Genomic DNA, 15,482 nt, shown 5'->3' with positions numbered 1-15,482 from the left:
ATTAACTTTTAATATTTAGCCCATTAACTTAACTCCTTTTCTATGTTTGTTTGTTGATTTGTTGCAATCTGGCAGGGATAGCTCAGTAGGTAAAGTGGTCGCCCCATGATCGGAAGGTCGGCGGTTCGAATCCACCTAACGGCTACCCTGAGGTACCCCTGAGCAAGGTACCGTCCCTACACACTGCTCCCCGGGCGCCTGCTTAGTGGGCTGCCCACTGCTTCACTGAGTGAATGGGTCAAATGCAGAGAAAAACAAGTAATTTCCCCATGGGGATCAATAAAGTATCCATTATTATTATTATTATCTAAACAGATTGTTTTTGAAATGATATAGTGGTGTTTAAAGATTTGCTTATTTTAGTTCTGAATAGAAAGCTAAACCTAAAACACTGTGATTTTAACAGTCCCAACAACAGCTAAAGAGGGACCCTTTAAACAAATGACATAAAAATATTAGATTTCTTCATGTTTTTATTAAATATAAAGATCCAATATTACAGCTGTGAATTTCAAAAGCAGTTATGCAGAAATATAAGAGAGCCATGGGCTGTAAAGCAACATTACATAAGATGCTAGAGGTTCTTCAGATTTTAATATTTGATCTTCATTGATAAGAGAACAACATGATTGTCTTACAAATAGACAAATGTTATGATAAAGTTTCTTCAACTTTTGTAACATTATGGGCCAAAAGTTGAATAAGTACTTAGTTACTAATGAAAACTTGCAATACAACTTGTATCTTATAATACAAAGTTACAGTTAATCACGCATGCCCTCACTCAGTAAGGTTTTTGGTACCAGGACAAAAACAGGTCTTAAAATGAGTTAAACAAAACCTCAGATGAACAAAAACACAGAACACCGAGAAGCCCAAGAGTTATATCTCAGGCTCTGGAGGCCTCAGTAAATGTTAAAGTTCATAACAGGGCTATTTGAAAAGACTGACCAAGTTTGGCTTTTTTCCTCTGCTACCAAAGTATTTTGGAGTCAAATGTGAGGCCGTCTGTCCAACAGCCAAAACTTGGACCAAACCAGATCATTCATCAGGACGATGATCATAAGAACAACAACAAATCTATAAGAGGCTGAATGAAACAGGAAAGGATCAAGTTGTTGCAATGGCCCAGTCAAAGTTCAGACCTCAGCACGGCTTTAATGCTGTGAGGAGACCTTAAGACAGCTGTGCATAAATATACTTGCAAACACAGAAAACAATTATTGCTTCTGAAGGTGCTTCAGGTGTACTTGGTTTTTCACACACTGCTTCTGTGCACATACAAATTCTTCATCTAAAGCTGTATTAAAATAATTTAAAACCTGGCATTCACATGAGAACAGTTTTTTTATTACAGGATATAAGTTGTATTACAAGTTTTTAAAACATAGAGAAATAAGACTTAAACCCTCTGTCTGTACTTTCAGCTTTAAAAAGTGCTTTACAAGTTGAAAACTACTACAAAGTACATACACAGATAAAAGGTAGGTAGATATATTAAAAAAATAAGTACATTACTTATTTAGTACATAGTCAAACATGGTTCTTAAATCTCAATCTGTGCAATAAAAGAGCATATTTATATCAATTTGATAGGTTTGTATATTTCACTTCACTGCATTAGTAAGATAACTTTGCACAAAAAGTTAAGCTTTGCTTCACATTGAAGCTTTCCCTGCTATTAGAATATCTATCACTTATAATCATATATTTTATGTCTCAAAAGGGCTTTTGTCCATTTGTCAAAAAATATATTTTGCAAATGTGCTTAAACAAGATTTTCAATGTGAAACTTGTAACTATTTTTTTTATTTATTTATTCATTTATAAAGCACATTTAATAACAACAGGGCGTTGACCAAAGTGCAAATTAAACAGTGGCATTAATAACAACAACAGATAACTAACTGCTTCTTATTTTGTTTTCTCATCATTTAAGGTTACAATAAAATAAATAATAAACAAATTAAGGAAGCTAACCGACAGAAGTAGTTGGTGCTCTTAATGGAAAAACTGACAGATGTATATAAATCATTAGTTTGGGACGGACGTGTGCGTGTGTCAGTGGGAATCTGTAAGTGGAAACCAGCCCTGCTGGCAGACTCGTCACGTGATTCGCCATGGCAACCAGGGACTGTCATCAGTTCCGCTGTGGGAGAAGTGCAGCTTCAGTCCGACTCCGCTCAAAATTTACCTTCCTCACTTTATAACAACTCCCGTCTGTTCTGACATCACGTAAACCTGAACGTCTCCCAACGAGCACCGAGTGCCCTGCCTCCATAGCTCAGACGCTGGGGGGGATTTTAAAGAGAGGGCAGACTGAAAGCCATGAGTCACCTCAACTCAGGGTAAGAGCAATTTATGTGTTTTATTCAAAGAGGAGGGAGCCGCTTGGTTAAAGCTGCATGAGTTTTGATTCCCCCCCTCGGAGGCTTTACGCCAGTTAACCTCGGCACATTTCTTTTCATGTTTTTCAACTGCTTGAAAAGCTGGAAATTGACTTCATGCTAATATTAAAGATCTAGCTGCATAATAGCAAGAACGCCCATTTAACTCTTAAACTATGCCTGCCCTGCTTATAGAAACAGTTTAAAAGTGGTTGTGAGTCACCCACAGTGTCTGTCAATATAGTCAGCAATGAGGCAAATGTTATTGTGTGTGCTAACGGGTCCACTCAAACCCATAAATGAGTCAAAGAAAACTTCATAGGCAGCTTTGCTACACACTTTATTATGAACAAGAAGTGTCACTAGAACCAGAAAGAAGCTGAAACTGAAGTTTCACCATGAATTCAGATTTGAGGTTTTCCATCTAATGCTACTTTTAATGCACCACATTTCAGAGGAAAACACTCTCAGTGGTTTTAACGCAATGCACAGCGATGGGTGACAGACTGTAAGTTAAGGAAATACAAGTTTAAATAGTGTGTGCATAAATAAGTGTTAAAACAAGGATACGAGATGTGCACACACACAGGTGAGATTCTCTGTGCTGCTGCATTTTTCCCCATACTGGTATATAAGAGAATGCACACAGCATGATACCTTCATACTGTAACATAAACTATTTTTTTAAAGTGCTTGACTCCTTATTCCTTATTTGCAAAGACTAATAAGAGCTCATCAAGTTCTGTCATGACAAGTAGGATGCCTCTTAACTGCTTTGCAGCCATGTGCCTCCACTTCACCTGCTCATAAAAAACTCACGTCTAGAATGACAGTTTTAAATGCAGTGCTGTGATCCAGGGCACCAGAAACAAACAAGCCCAGTGCACAAAGAGGAGGCAGCCCGGGCTAAGTGTGCCGTTCCCTCTCATTCCTGTAGGTAATCAGACACCTGTAACAGACTCTATAATTGTAAGATCCTGTTGTGTCGTACACAAATGCCGGTGGAAATCAAATCTGTATTGGAAAAAAAATACTGCTTTCACACAGGCCGCTCTGGGGACGAGCTGATGTCTCGTTAATGAGGACAAGAGAACAACTGCCAACAAACAAACACGGCGCTGTGCCCCAGTAAAGCACTTGATCAGGGTTCCGGTTTTCCGATAGCTTTAATCAACACACGGCTTACACGCTCCCCCTCACCTGAACTGTGGCTGTTTAGTGCTGACTGGGATTAAATACTTGTGTTTTTGTCTCTGCAGACTTCTTTCGACCTACAACAGCCTCACAGACAAACATCTTGCTGGATACTTTAGCAGCACTCGAATCAAGAGACACCTGCAGAGAGCGGGACTGGTGCGTTTAGGTTTTTAAAGCAAAATTATGAAATTCAGTTAAAAATATCGATCGCCGGGTTGAATTTTGTTGATATTATTGTTGTTATTAGATCACCAGGAGTGGGCGCATTGTCCCGGACAAGGAGTACAGACACAAGCTGATCCAGAGAGCGCACCAGAGACACGTTCGAGAATGTCTGGCACAGGCTATTTTCCACAAGGTGCTAGAGATGGAGGTGGGAAGAACACGATGTAAATGAGACAAAGTCAAAGGAAAAAACACTGTCATGTAATCTGTGTAATTTTCCTTATGCAATAAATCCTGATAATTTGTCCTTTTTCCACCCACACAGCGTCTCCACCAAATCGAGATCAAAAGAAAACTGGAGGAGTTTGCAAGGAGGGAAAGAGTGCATAAGATCAAGGTACGTCTTTAACATATAAACACTGCTTTGCTGCCCTATTTTGTAGGATTCCTAATTTATACTGGAAAACTTCTCATATATCACTACATACTATATAATGATGAATGGTGTTGTTTGGCAGGTGGAGCGCTCTAAAAGGTATGAGGAAGGCATTGTCCACATCCTGTCTCCACACCCTCCCGAGGGTGCCAGGGGCATCCAGAAACAGCACTCTGGGCCCGAGGGGGAGCACTCTGACTCCTCTGAGTCGGTGGGTATTAAATCTACTGCTTCAGTGTTTATTGTTTAAAGTGTGACTGTTTAATTAATCATACAAAGTAGATTAGTGTCTTTAAACATGATACAATGATAAAAAATTACACTGATGGTTTTACGAGAATTATGTATGAGTTCGAAGCAGCAACCTTTTGTTGAAGAAGCAATTTTAAGCTCGTCAGTGTAAGTGGGAGAGACGATTATTTATGTATTTATTTGTGGAAATAGATGAAACTGTAGTGTACACTGAAACTGGGAACAGAACTGCTCTGATAAATAATACATTCATTTAGTGCAATAAATATATAAGAAATCAGCGTTCTTTTGTATATGCAAGTACTGACTTTATAACAGATGTTAGATAGATATAGATACGGACATATAGATAAGATAAGAAAGCACACCCTTTCTATTCTATTAAGGTTTTATGCACATAAAACAGAATAAAAAGTCACTAGGTTGTAAAAAATCATTTGAAAAACAACCTCAGATGAAAAGCAGCACATTGTCCTGATATATTTAACAAAAATGAAGCCATAAAACAGAATCAGTGTACCAACTACACTGTTCCTCCTTCCATGGGAGGCTAAGTAGCAGACAGGTGCTGCCTATCAAATGCAATTAACTCATCATCAGCAAGTGTGAGCATCTGTAAAAAAGCAGAAGTTTTGGCAGTTTGCTGGTGTGAAGCCTTCAGGTGCGTGTTAACACAAAGCCAAGGGAGGAGGACATCAGCAATGAGTATAAGTCGAGTTTCAAATAATTTGAAGTCCATCATTCTACAGTGAGAAAGATCATTCACATGTGGAAAACATCCTTTGGACAGATGACACCAAAGTGAAGATGTTTGGCCATAACGCTCAGCACCAAACAAAGAACATCACCACAGATACCTCGTGTTAACAGTCAAGCACATTGGTGGAGTTGGGTTTGGGCTTGTTCTGCAGCCACAGGCACCTCCAGTCGTTGATCCCTTTACACCAGTACAAATATTCTAGAGTTACAAATGTGAGTCCACCTGTCCAACAACAGAAGCTTGAACCAAACTGTGCCCTGAAACGGGAAACTGAGTCCAAGAACAGCAGCAAACCTACAAGAGCGTGACTGAACAAGAAAATCAAGGTGGTGCAACAGCCCAAAGTCCAGACTGCAACCCGACTGAAATACTATAGAGGGACCTGAAGAGAGCTGCATTTAAACAAATGCCTGCAAAACTCAGTGAACTGAAGCAACACTGTACAGAAGAGCAGGCCGAAATTACTCCCCAGCGATGTGAGAGATGAAAACAGTAAACTTCAAGTTATTGCTGCTAAAGGTCGTTGAATCATGGCGTGTTTCACACACTGCTTCTGCATTTTGGTGTATTTTGTAGGAAATAAAGAAACATACAGTGTAGTATGTCCCGTTGTTCATCTCAGGTCACCTCCTTTTAAGGCTTGGATTATATTTTTATTATGTCCTTAGATTCTAGTCTAACTCTTAAGAAGCAAACATCTTGCATTTTCCAAAATGTATAACTGATTATTTCATTGAAGAACTTGCATTTAGTCAATTAGTTAGTCAACTGTTTTGTTTTGTTTCTTAATTGTCATCTTATAGACGGGCAGAAAAAATTAGCATTCTTTGTAACACAAATAATGTTACCTGAGCAAACATGGAAAATCTGACCTGCAGGTAAGGAGATGATGTCCAGGTGAGAAACTGCTATAGTGTATGTTATAACCTGTGCATCCTGATAGTTGCCATGTTTATATTGACACTGCCATTTTAGTATGAAGACTTCCAGCTTCAGCTGTTTGTTTTGTGCGCAGACGAGTGTTCAGAGTGAAGTGCTGGGATTAGCTGTGTGTTATCTTTGAAACATAAAAAGTCACACACCTTGATGCCAGAATAAATAGAGCCAGTAATCCTGTCTTTGATCGCTGTGATCGCTCCTGTCTTTGACCCCACCTTAACTCAACAGAAATCACATACTAAAGCACGCTGAGCCTTGCCTGATATACATCGATGGGGATTTGTTGCTAATAGCTAATATGCATTTTGAATACGTTTATTGTCATCATGATTTCTTGTGAATTTATTAAGAAGTTTGCAGTTTTTAAAAGTAGTGGGAGACGTTAAAGATCGCTAACAATAAAAAAAAATTTAAAAACTATTTAAACAATGTGATTATACTACCAAGAATAAAATATAATTAAAAGATAAAGATTAGATTAGAAAAGAACTGCTTTTTACATTCAGCAACGAATGACAAGCCCGAGGAAAGAAAAGTTTGAATAGCAAATACGCTTCATTTCACAAAACACCAACATAATGAGCAGGTCGCGTTGTGTTAAAGGAAACACAGTATGGCATCACTGTAAAAGCGCACCATAGTGACGGTTCAGGAGCAGTGCAGATTAGCAGAACTGCATAATTAGCAGAATGCAAACTGAATGTCTGTAACGCGATTTTTAGCCGAGCTCATCTCGACCCAACACGGCCCCGGGGAAGATGCAGAGGCCCGTGCGCTTGAAACCGATCCACAGTAACAGCACCACGGCTTCGGTCAGACACAGCTCCCCTTACAGACTGCTCCAATCCTCTCATGACAACCACCTGCCATTCAACTGCACTGTGAGTGTGAGACTCAAGATACTCACCTGTATATGAGTCACAGTGTTTTCTCTGTAGACAAATTAGATTTTCAAGCGATATGAAGTTGCAATTTCTTTTTTTTCAAACTGTATTTTTGGAAACTATCTATTAGAAGTGTAGAGATATAGATGTAGGCCTCAGCATGAAAAATAATTGATAGAATCACACCTATAGTTCACTGCATGGAGAGAAGCCACAATCACAGAGCATCAGTATCAGCAGAACCAGAGTAAAGACTTCATTAACCTTCCTACCAGATGGACAAAGAGCCTCGGAGACGTTTGACTGCAGTGGAGGCCTCCCATGGCATCTCGCCCTATTGCCTCCCAGTTATCAACAACTTTGTCACTCCGGTGCCTCCAGCTACGAAGAGGAAAGAGAGAGGGTTAAAGGGCACTGCCAGCAGTACTGTCAGAGGCCGCAGACTGCGCCCGACCACCGCCTCCAGTGGAGCTGACGTGAGTTAGGTCTTTATCTGTCCTTGTTATTTCCCTGGCAACAAAAGTATCCACAACAAACATTAAACTGCACTTCCTTTGGATAAATCGGGAACAACAAATAGCATTTCCTGTGCATGGCACGCATTTTCTGAGACAGTTCATGACAAAGTTGACAAATGAATAGTATTAATGCGTCCTTGATTATATTTATGATATAGAAACAAATCTCATCCACCTCTGTGCATCGCTAACATCAGAGTTTGGATCAGGAAGTTCAAATATAAATGTAAAATATCTTTAATCAGTAAATAACACACCAAAAACGTGTCACTTTTTCCACCCAGGACGCCCCACTGCTGAGGAGCTCTGTTCACCAAAGCAGAGTGTGTGTCAACATGGTGTACTTTGGCAAAACGGTGCGTCTTTCCAGCGACCTGACCGACATGAGGGACGACGTCAAAGTGTTTCAGCAGCACTGTGGAGGAGAGAACCTGTGTGTGTACAAGGGAAAGCTTCATGAAGGGGGTCAGTGTGTGAAACCGGGTTGTGTTTTTTGGATTTGTATATGTAAATATATACTGACAGATACCCCAAACCATTCAGAATGGCTTTTTGTGCCTCATCATTTCTGCTTCAGAAACTTTCCAGTTTATTTCACGTCGACACAGAGGCTTCCCGTTCAGCTTGACCTTCTTCCTGAATGGGCTGCAGGTGGAGCGGCTGAGCTCCTGCTGCGAGTTCAAACACAGGAAAGGCTCACGACTCGGCGGCAAACACGGGCACTTTGGCTTCACCGGCGTCGAGGGGGCCTCTCCATGCTACAAGTGAGATCTCTACAGAAGCTTTAACCTCCTAGGACCTGGCGTCCACATACGTGGACATCACATTTTGGGTTATTTAGACCAAAATACTCAATTTTGCTCTTCAAAGGCCTGATATCCACTTACGAGGACATTGTACTGCTACTGTTCTATTTAAATTTTAAACGAATATCCTCATATGTGGCTCTCATTTTTTCTCAGAAACAAAAAATAGGTAAAAAAAAATCTGGTAATTCTTTGTTTTTACATTCATCAGGTCAAAAGGTTGAATATAAAACAAAGTGAACAACAAAAAGGAGACATGTGAAAGGAAAAGTTTAACATTTTTACTCATGAATAAATGATAAGCTTCTGTCAGCCACTTTAGTTTAGCATATAAACTGCGTGTAGAGAAAGCAGAGAGCCTGGTTTTGTTCAAAAGTAAGTACAACAAACATTACAGTCTTCTGGAAACCAAACCATGTAGTGTGTATTTAGTCTAACAGGACCGTGTTTGAGCTTTAAACGGGCTGGCAGCAAAATTAATTGGCATTTTTCGACCATATAAACTGTTTTCCCCATTTTCAAATGTTATTGCACATTAAACTAATGGTCTGCTAGTTGTAGCTCTATATTTAAGCAGTCCACACTGGCTAGAGTGTCCCATAGATGACCTTTTTTTGGAGGCCAACTTAGAAGTTAGCCCGCCTTGGTTATCCTGGAAAAAAAGCCGGTGGGATTTTGGATAAATCCACAAAATAAGCTCTGTGGAAAGAAACTTTGTGATACACAGTTTGTTCAACAAGATTATCCCTGCATACTGATGATTTTAAAGTGAAATTAGAATATAAATGAACTACAACATAGGCAGATTACTGTGTTCAGTGTGGTGGTTTGAATGCACCCCACTCGTTCTCTGGGTGGTTTATTGATTTATTTATTTAAACAGGAACAAAATTACTTTTTAAACAGACTTCTTGCTCATTGTTCAGATGCATCATAGCAATGGGACTGGACAAAAAGCCCACTCCTCCACCAAAGAGGATCAAGGAGGATACAAGAAGAGAGGAATCAGTCAACAGCCCAAAAGATGAAGGTGAGATGGAGACGGAGAGGACTGGGGAGGATGCTGGCTCCCACTTGGAGGGTGAAACCAGTGAGCCGCAGAACATGGAGACTCCGGTCAAAGAAGAAAGAGCGCTCGATGAGGAAAAAGGCAGAGGTGGTACAAAAACTGGTGCATCTGAGCACAAACTAAAGATTTGTGTGCCGCGCATACCGAAGTCTGTATCTATAATTCTCTGCTTCAGATTATGAAGAAGACTTTGAAGCAGATGATGAGGGAGCTGCAGAGGAGGCAAAAGAAGAGAAATCCCCATCTCCAACCAGTGCAACAGACAGGCAGGTTAAAGAGAGGGATGCCTCTGAGACTGACAATGATGACAGGGATGGTGGGTGAATCACCTTAGTTGTACACATAAAGCTTAAATCCCTGTATAATGTTTAACTATTTAAAATCTTTTTTTTTTAAGACACAAAGTATTTTAATTACAGAACAAAACCATCTTTTGAAATGTTTAAATGTGCATTTTCCTTCTTGTAGAGTACTTATTGGTGTTCATGTGTAACTTTCTCGCAGACATGAGATCTCATTCAGGCTCCAGCTCCTCGGGCAGCGAGCACGACGAGAGTGATGCTGAAGCCACAAGAGACATCAACGAGGACAATAAGGCAAAGCAACAGAAAGAGGACAGTCAGGAGGAAACCATCGCTCAGCCCGAGGAAAAAGATGAACCAAATCCAGAAGAAGATGTTGCCACGGAAGCTGAGTCTTCTGCGGCCAAAGACTCGCACATGGACAGTGCTGGGGACAGCACGGAGATAGAAATATCTGACACCAGCGTCCCCTCAGGAAGTGAGACTAGACAGAGTGATGACAAAGATGCTGAGAAGCCTGTAGAGGAGGGCAACCAGGAGGAGGAACACGAGAGAGGTGAGTAAAAAACAAAGAATATACAAAAACACAACATTCAAGACCACCTAGTTAGTCACATGTTTTAAATACGGCGCTGTAATACAATCAGAGCAGAACAGCTTAATGTCATACTGCTACAATATCATCAACGTGTAATGATTAAAATAAAAATTTTAATAGTGGAAAAATACATGTGTGCCATCGCAATGATTCGTTTTCTATCTGATCCACATTTTATTTTTTTACTTTTTTCCACATTTTTTATATACTTTTGTCTTGGTTTGGGTTTCTAAAAATAATGTGTAAATATATAGTTAAGTAAACGAAGGCAAGCAACACCAGGGGTGAAACTGCAATCAGCGAAGAAGAAGTAAGCAGCCGTGAAGAAAAAATCCCAGTATTTGCATACTGTAGAGCAGCTCAAAATATGCGTCTGTGACGAGCTGCTGCATATTCATTCATTTATCATAAGAAATCTGCTTTTGCATGACAAAGAAAAGCAGATTTGCTTTGTTTTTCCCTTCCTTCTTTTTACCTCGAATGTTTTCAGGGCGCAGTAAGTTACTTTTCCACGTTCTACAGCAGAACAAGCAGAAATGGACGAGAATCACTGACTTCGCACTGTTTTTGTGTTTTCACCTGGAAGGATTAAAGAGATATTTATCTGTCACTCAAATACATTAAATTCCTCAGTCATTTAACCTCCTGTGACCACATATGTGGACGTCACATTTTGGGTTGTCTGGACCAAAATACTAAATTTTGCTCTACAAGGGCCTGATATCCACTTACAGGGACATTATACTGTTACTGTTCTGTCGAAATTTAAATGAATGTCCTCATATGTGGATCTCAAAATCAGGTAAAAAAATAAAAATCAGGTAATTTTTTGTTTTTACATTCATCAGGTCCCAATCAGCCCAAAAAGCAAAGAGAAATTAAAAATACATGTCGTGAAAGAGTTCAGGTCTTAGGAGGTTAAAATTCTGGACACTTCTTATTTGCTCCTTGACCCTCTTTGAAGCAGGAGTGGGTTTTTGTCCAGTGCCATTGCTATGATGCACTTGAACAAACGATGTTTGCTTAACCTCTGGGAGGTCCTAGAAAAATGCATACACTATTGGTCTTAGAGCCACAAATCGACCACGCCATAAAAAGTGCTATAAAAAGATTATATATTAATATTTTTTCCACTTTAAATTAGCCAGTCTTTTAAAACTACTTCTCCCTGAAATATTCATACAAAGTTTTAATTATAGTTTCGTTGTTTTAAGAGTTAGGGTTAGGGTTAGGGTTAGCACCAACATGTATTTCGATCCACTTTTATTTTTTTTTTGCAGGAGCATAAAAAGCCCTCCAGGCGGCCAGCTGCTGGCAAGCTCCCCACAAAGACTGAAGGTGGAACGATCACGATCCCTTTAACCGTAATTAATCTGCAGTGAAAAATAGCGTTTATAATGGGTTTCAATGGGGCACAAATCGACCACTAAGACCGATAGTGTAAGTTTGTCTGTAGCTTAGCCACTGAAGCTAATTTCCGGAAGTCATACTGAAATTTTAACAGTAAATGTGACCAAACTTTTTTTTGCAGACTTTCACTATATTCCATTCAACACAGTGCAAATGGCGTGTATACGAACAATGAAAAATGGCACAAATCGACCCAAGACCACCCAGAGGTTAAAAAAGGAGATAAATAAATCTGCACTGGTGTTTATTGTTGTTGTTATCAAAGACAAATTAATTTTGAAGCTTTAACATGTCCCAGAGAAGGATGATCACAAGTGTCCTGGTCCTTATTTTTCAAGCCAAATCTGTGCAAGAAAAACTGTCAGAAGCCATACTGAAGGAGTCCCAGTGCAGCTCCGAGCCTGAGCTGAGTGACACCAGCACTGAGGAGGAGGAGGAGTCCACACATAAAGGCCCTCAACAGGACAACAAAGGTATCAGATCTTTATTAGAATTAATTCATAAACTGCACAAAGACTGTTCTTTATTTTGAAAGTCCATTTTGTATTTTGCAGATGCAGCTCCAGTCAAGCTTGTCACGCCTACAGAACAACAGCAGACCATTGCAGAAGAGGCAGAATGTGAAGAAAGCGATGCTGGTGACGTGGTGGTGGCACAGACACAGGAAGATTTACCCGAAACCAAAGAACAGAGTGGAGATGATGAGCAGGAGCCTCAGGAGAACAGCAACAGTACTGAAGATGAGAAGGTTGAGCAAGATGACAAGGCTGCAGAAGAGGAGGATAAATCAGAGGAAACGGGTGAAGCTTTGCATCCTTCGAAAGAAGAAAATGTGACACAAGATGACAAGACAACTGAGCATCTTGAAGAAACCCCAGCTGAAACTGCTGATACTGAGGCTGCAGAGGAAGAGGAAGGAAAGGAGAAAACCGCTGAGGAGACTGACGTTCAGCATGACGAGACCGGGCAAGGGGCAAAAAGCAGTGAGGAGGATGAGTCATCAGAGCCGGATAAAAAGACTGATGAGACAGCAGCGCCTGATAATGCAGAGGCAGAGGCAGTGACAGCCAGAGAAACAATAGAGATAAAAGCAGAGTCCTCAAAGGAGCAAGAGGCCCTCAGCTATGAAGAGGCACCTGTAAGTGACGCAGAAAAGGAGGAGCAGGCAGACAGCGAGGACAGAGCTGCAGGGTCAGAAACCGAAGTCAATGCAGAGAACTCGAGCAGCTCGCCAAGTGGGAGTGGAGAAACCACAGTTGAAAAAATAGGAGATAGAGGTGAGGAAAATGCAATAGAAGAAAGCAGTAAAGATGACATTAAAGAAGAACAAGTATTAGAGGATGAGAGTCACGAACAGTGCGAGCTGCGAGAGGAGAGGAGGACTGGAGCATCTGAGGAAACAGGTGAAAAGGAAGACAAAGAGAAAACTGAGGAGGGTGGAAAAGAAGAGGAGGAGAAACAAACTCATGTAACCTCTGATAAAGGAGAAGATGAAAATACTGGGAAAAGAGATGATGATGAAAAGGTTAAAAATGAGGAAGAGGGTAATGAGGAAAGTAAGGAAGATGAAGGGACAGACAAGCAGGAAAACACAGCAGAAAGTGCTGAAAATGGCTTTAAAACAAAGGAAGACGAAGAAGAAGCTGTGAAATCTTTGAGCGAGGAGGATAAAGTCGCCGATGACGAGAAAGTTGAAGAAAAGACAGAAAATGATGAGAACAGTGAGTGTGTTGAGAACAAACTGGAAGAATCTGAAGTAGGTGATAAAAGTGAGGGTGACAATGACAATGAGAGTAAACCAGCTGTTCAAGAAAATGATGATGAGGCAGAAAAATCAGAAAATCAAAACAAAGCTGAGAAAAGTGAAGACAAAGAGAAACGTGATGAAGAGGACGACAAGGAAAAGGACATAAGTGAAGCACCTGTAGAAGAAGGAGAAGAAATATCTGAGACCACAGAAGAAGCTGAGAAAAGTGCAGACGTTGGTGCAAATGAAGCAGCAGATGGGACTAAATCAGCTGATGAGACGCCAGAGGCTGAGAGTGTTGAGCAAGATGCTGGAAAAACCAGCAACACGAGTGAAAAAGAAGAAATTAATGCTGAAAACGGGGAGATCTCTACTGAAGCCGAGAGCAATAATCATGAAGACGACGGAGAGTCTCAATTAAAAGACAAAAATGACTTGAAAGCCAAAGAAGAGGGTGATGAAGAAAGCAAAGCAGACGGGCCTGCTGACGACGAGAGCGCAGACATTAAAGAAGTCGCAGTGGAGTCTGAAGAAGGTGCTAAAAAACACGATGCTGACGAGGTTGATCAGGCTCCCGGGGCTGATGAGGTAGAACGTGATGCTGAGGGTGACAGCGTGGAAAAAAATGATGAATCAACTCCAAGCAACTCACAGCCTGAGACAGCAGGTACAGAAATGAAAGCGGAGCCTAAATTAGGTGACAGAAAAGACGGCGAGGAAGCAGAACAAGATCAAAATGGCAACAAATCTGACTGTGATAACGAAAACAAAGAGCCAGACTTGGTAAAAAAGGAGAGCAGCGCTGAGGAAAACATGGATGAGGTCGCAGCTGTTTCTTCAGGGAATCAGGAACAATCACCGGTTGCTGTTGACTTAGATGTTCTGGCTTCCAAATTAGATGAAGAAAGCAAAGATACAAAGTCTGACATATGCCCACAGACTGACGAAAATGCAGTTGGTGGTGATCTCTCTGCTGCCGACGGAGAAAATGGAGTAGACGCAGAAGATGCGAGTAAGGCCTCGGAGGAAGGAGCAAGTGTGCTGCTCAAACCTCAAAACAATGAGGCTGATTATACAGAAGAGACTGTCGCAGCTGGTAGAGAAAGTCCAGAGGCCTTGGCAGCAGAAGACAGCACAGATCTAGTCAGTAACTGGGTCAACAAACACCAGTCATCAAAGTTTTTCGAGACATTTGTTGAACCACTGGAGGATATGAGGGAGGAGATAACTGACACTCCAGCGTCCAGCTCAAATAAAGAAGAGACAAAATCTACTGAGCTGCCAGGATCAGACAGTCCACTCAAGATGGTGAGGGTGTCTGAAGATGAGGTGAAAGCCTACAGGGACGCTGAAGATGAACTGCAAGTGGAGGAGAAGGCTGAAGTGAAAGACTTAATACTAAAACCTCAAACTGAACAAAGTGAGGAGGAGTCTGCAGCCTTGCAGAAGATGAGGTCAGAAGAGCACAAAGGAAGCATGGGATCTCTTCAAGAGTGTAACGGTCAAGAAAGTGCAGAGAAAGGAATTAATGAGGAAAACGCTTTTTCCAAAACTGAAGTGGAAAGCACTTCAGGTAGTCTTCATTCAGCCACTGAAAAACCTGCGAGTGTTTCTAAGAGCCAACCTGATGAGAAAACTATCGATAACAACTTCGATGTAACAGAGCCGCAGACTGAAGAAGGTAATCAGTCCACGAGCCCACTTGGAACCGAAGATGTCAATGAAACGTGGGGAAAAGCAGACGAGCAAAGTCGAGAAGTTACAGAAACAACTGATTTTACAACATCGAAGTCTGACGATGGAAGCCCGGAGGACTCGCGCAACGAGGAGATCGAAGGCAAAGCGTCAGACAGGAGCGTCAGCAGAGACAGAAAAGACCTGCAGCTGATCGAAGACATCAAACACACGCTCAGCGCCTTTTCAGTGGATGACACGTTGTTTGCTCACAGTTCATATCCTTTACTGACTGCTGCGAGTGCTGAGAGCGGGCATTAGAGCCGCTCCGGTCAGAG

General features: G+C 41.1%; 1 protein-coding gene across 1 annotated transcript; it reads left to right on the top strand.

Annotated features, from left to right (window-relative positions):
• The first annotated feature begins 2,328 nt into the window (after positions 1 to 2,328).
• Positions 2,329 to 15,465, top strand: erich3 (glutamate-rich 3). Its single transcript, XM_085348791.1, has 14 exons — positions 2,329 to 2,348; positions 3,647 to 3,740; positions 3,832 to 3,957; positions 4,075 to 4,146; positions 4,268 to 4,396; positions 6,859 to 7,017; positions 7,296 to 7,496; positions 7,823 to 8,003; positions 8,116 to 8,302; positions 9,271 to 9,500; positions 9,589 to 9,729; positions 9,918 to 10,271; positions 12,062 to 12,196; positions 12,278 to 15,465. The coding sequence occupies exons 1-14, from the start codon at positions 2,329 to 2,331 to the stop codon at positions 15,463 to 15,465; spliced, it is 5,217 nt and encodes a 1,738-aa protein (XP_085204917.1).
• Positions 15,466 to 15,482: the final 17 nt, after the last annotated feature.

Source organism: Diplotaxodon limnothrissa, linkage group LG23, assembly GCF_057381915.1.
Source record: "Diplotaxodon limnothrissa isolate DT_005_m linkage group LG23, D_limnothrissa_male_GT1.1, whole genome shotgun sequence".
NCBI classification, from domain to species: domain Eukaryota; kingdom Metazoa; phylum Chordata; class Actinopteri; order Cichliformes; family Cichlidae; genus Diplotaxodon; species Diplotaxodon limnothrissa.
Note: the sequence above shows the minus strand (reverse complement) of the source record. Positions and strands in the feature narration are given on the sequence as shown.